Here is a 2,430-nt window from a genome sequence, read left to right as displayed (position 1 = left end):
GAACGGTCGGGGGGGCTCTGAGCTGGGGGAAGGGTTGGGGAGGGGCTGAGCTGAGGGAGAGGGGCTGAGTTTGGGGGGGAAGGGTCAGGGAGGGGCTGAGTTGGGGTCCAGCTCTGCCCCCATCTAACCCCCCCGCTCCCAGATGACATCCTGTGGCCGGACGGGGAGGAGGCCCTGCCCGCGGATGCCCAGCACCTCGTCTCCTGCCTGCTGCAGACCGACCCGCTCGTCCGCCTGGGGGCTGGTAAGACGCTGCCCCCCTCTCCCCCCCACGGGGCCCAGCTGGGGATGGGCACTTGGGCACGGGGCCGCGACTATCGCACCATGGACCTGCTGCAGCCATGGGCCCTGCTCAGCTAGTGTGCCAGTGTAGCCCCCCAGCCTGGTGCTCCCCACATCTGACATCCCAGAGCCCCCCTGTCCCCTCCCTGGTGCCCGCAGCCGACTCCAGTGCCCCCTTTGATGGCAGCCTTTGGCCACTGTAGCCATGTGGTGCCCAGCACCTGTGGGCCCGGGCGGCTCTGGCTGCCCCCAGTGAAGGGCCCTGCCCCCCGACCTCCCCCTGCCTGCCTGCCCCCCGGCGAAGGGCCCTGCTCCCCCTGCATGCCCCCCAGCAAAGGGCCCTGCCCCCCGGCCTCACCCTGCCTGCCCCCCGGCGAAGGGCCCTGCTCCCCTTGCCTGCCCCCCAGCAAAGGGCCCTGCCCCCCAGCCTCCCCTCCCTGACGCCCTGGCGGGGGTCGGTCTCCGCAGGTGGCGCATTCGAGGTGAAGCAGCACAACTTCTTCAAGGAGCTCGACTGGGCGGGGCTGCTGCGCCACAAAGCCGAGTTTGTCCCCCACCTGGAGTCGGAGGAGGACACCAGCTACTTCGACAGCAAGTGCCACTCCCCCCACGCCCCCCGCTTCTGCCACCCCCTCCCCGCCATGGGCATGGCCCGGGCAGCCCACCATGGCCAACGCATGAGTCAGCCTGGGCTCCAGAGCTCAGGGAATGGGGACTCTAGAGACTCATGTATCCAGAACCATGAGTCTGGGGGCTCAGGTTCTATCCCGGCACTGGGAGGGGAGTGGGGTCTAGCGGCTACAGCAGGGCGGGCTAGGAGGCTGGGAGCCAGGACTCCTGGGTTCTATGCCCAGCTCTGGGAGGGGAGTGGGGTCCAGTGGCTAGAGCAGTGGGGGCTGGGAGCCATGACTCCTGGGTTCTATGCCCAGCTCTGGGAGGGGAGTGATGTCTAGTGGTTAGAGCAGGGGGGCTGGGAACCAGGACTCCTGGGTTCTATGCCCAGTTCTGGCAGAGTTCAATCCTCCATGCTGCCACCAGGGGGTGTTGCATCCCCTTTTTTTTAAAGGAGGTTTGAGTCTGATGTTCTCGCCCCTGTCAGTGCCCAGCAAGCTGCCCATGCGCCATGCCCACGGGCAGCATCTCTGGCCGGGGGCAGAAGGGACCTCGGTCTCCATGCCCTGTTCAGTCCCTCGTCCCTCTGGGGTCCCATTGATGCCATTCGGGGGAGGGGGTTGTGTGCCATGGGCGCCTGGCCTGCCGGGAGTCGTGCTGAGAGCCTGCAAACTCGTTGTGCCCAGGGGCGCCACTTGAGCAGCTGGGAATAAATGGCAGGATCAGGGACCCCTTGTCCAACACTGAGATGCAGCCACCTCTAAGGTGGGGGGTTGTGTATATGGGGACCCCTCATCTGGTGCTGAGATGCGGCCACCTCTGGCGTGGGGCGCAGGGGCTGTTTATTAGTATCTCCCTTCCCCCTCCAGCTCGTTCGGACAAGTACCACCACATCAACTCCTACGACGAGGACGACACAACGGAGGACGAGCCGGTGGAAATCCGGCAGTTCTCGTCCTGCTCCCCAAGATTCAGCAAGGTGGGACCCCGTAACACCGAGGGCAAAGGGCTGCCCTGTGTGGGGCACCTGGGGCAGTGGTTGTGGATGTGTGTGTGTGTGTGTGTGGTGTGTGCGATGCATGGGACCTGTGTGAGCTGTTGGGCTTGGATAGATGGCTGCTGTATCTGTGGGGTCAGGTCTGTGGGCTGGCGATCTGTGGGGCCAGGGTCACGTGTGATCTGTGGGTGCATGTGTGTGATCCATTGGGCTGGGAGCGCAATATGATCCATGGGGCCAGGGTCGCATGTATGATCTGTGGGTCTGGAGGCACATCTAAGATCTGTGGGGCTGTGTGTGTATGTGTGTGCGATCTGTGGGGCTGGCAGCGTGTGTGCAAGCTGTGGGGCTGGGGAGCGGTGTGAGCCATGGGGCTGACAGCGTGTGTGAGTCATGGGGCTGGCGGCACGTGTGCAATCCTTGGTGCTGGCAGCGTGTTTGCAATCCGTGGGGCTGGGATGTGTGCGAGCCGTGGGGCTGGTGGCGAGTGCGATCTGTGGGGCTGGGGGGGGGGGGGCCCTGGGGGCGGGGGGGGGGGG

General features: G+C 65.6%; 1 protein-coding gene across 1 annotated transcript in view; it reads left to right on the top strand.

Annotated features, from left to right (window-relative positions):
* Positions 1–2,430, top strand: part of MAST1 (microtubule associated serine/threonine kinase 1) — a 62,910-nt gene that overhangs the window by 43,538 nt on the left and 16,942 nt on the right. Inside the window, exons 16-18 of the mRNA XM_075061227.1 lie at positions 101–244; positions 751–873; positions 1,764–1,873. Coding sequence (XP_074917328.1) covers positions 101–244; positions 751–873; positions 1,764–1,873 — 377 coding nt within the window. The remainder of the gene's footprint in view (positions 1–100; positions 245–750; positions 874–1,763; positions 1,874–2,430) is intronic.

The sequence above is a fragment of the Chelonoidis abingdonii genome, chromosome 26, assembly GCF_003597395.2.
Source record: "Chelonoidis abingdonii isolate Lonesome George chromosome 26, CheloAbing_2.0, whole genome shotgun sequence".
Classification (NCBI taxonomy): domain Eukaryota; kingdom Metazoa; phylum Chordata; order Testudines; family Testudinidae; genus Chelonoidis; species Chelonoidis abingdonii.
This window is presented reverse-complemented; position numbering and strand designations above follow the sequence as displayed.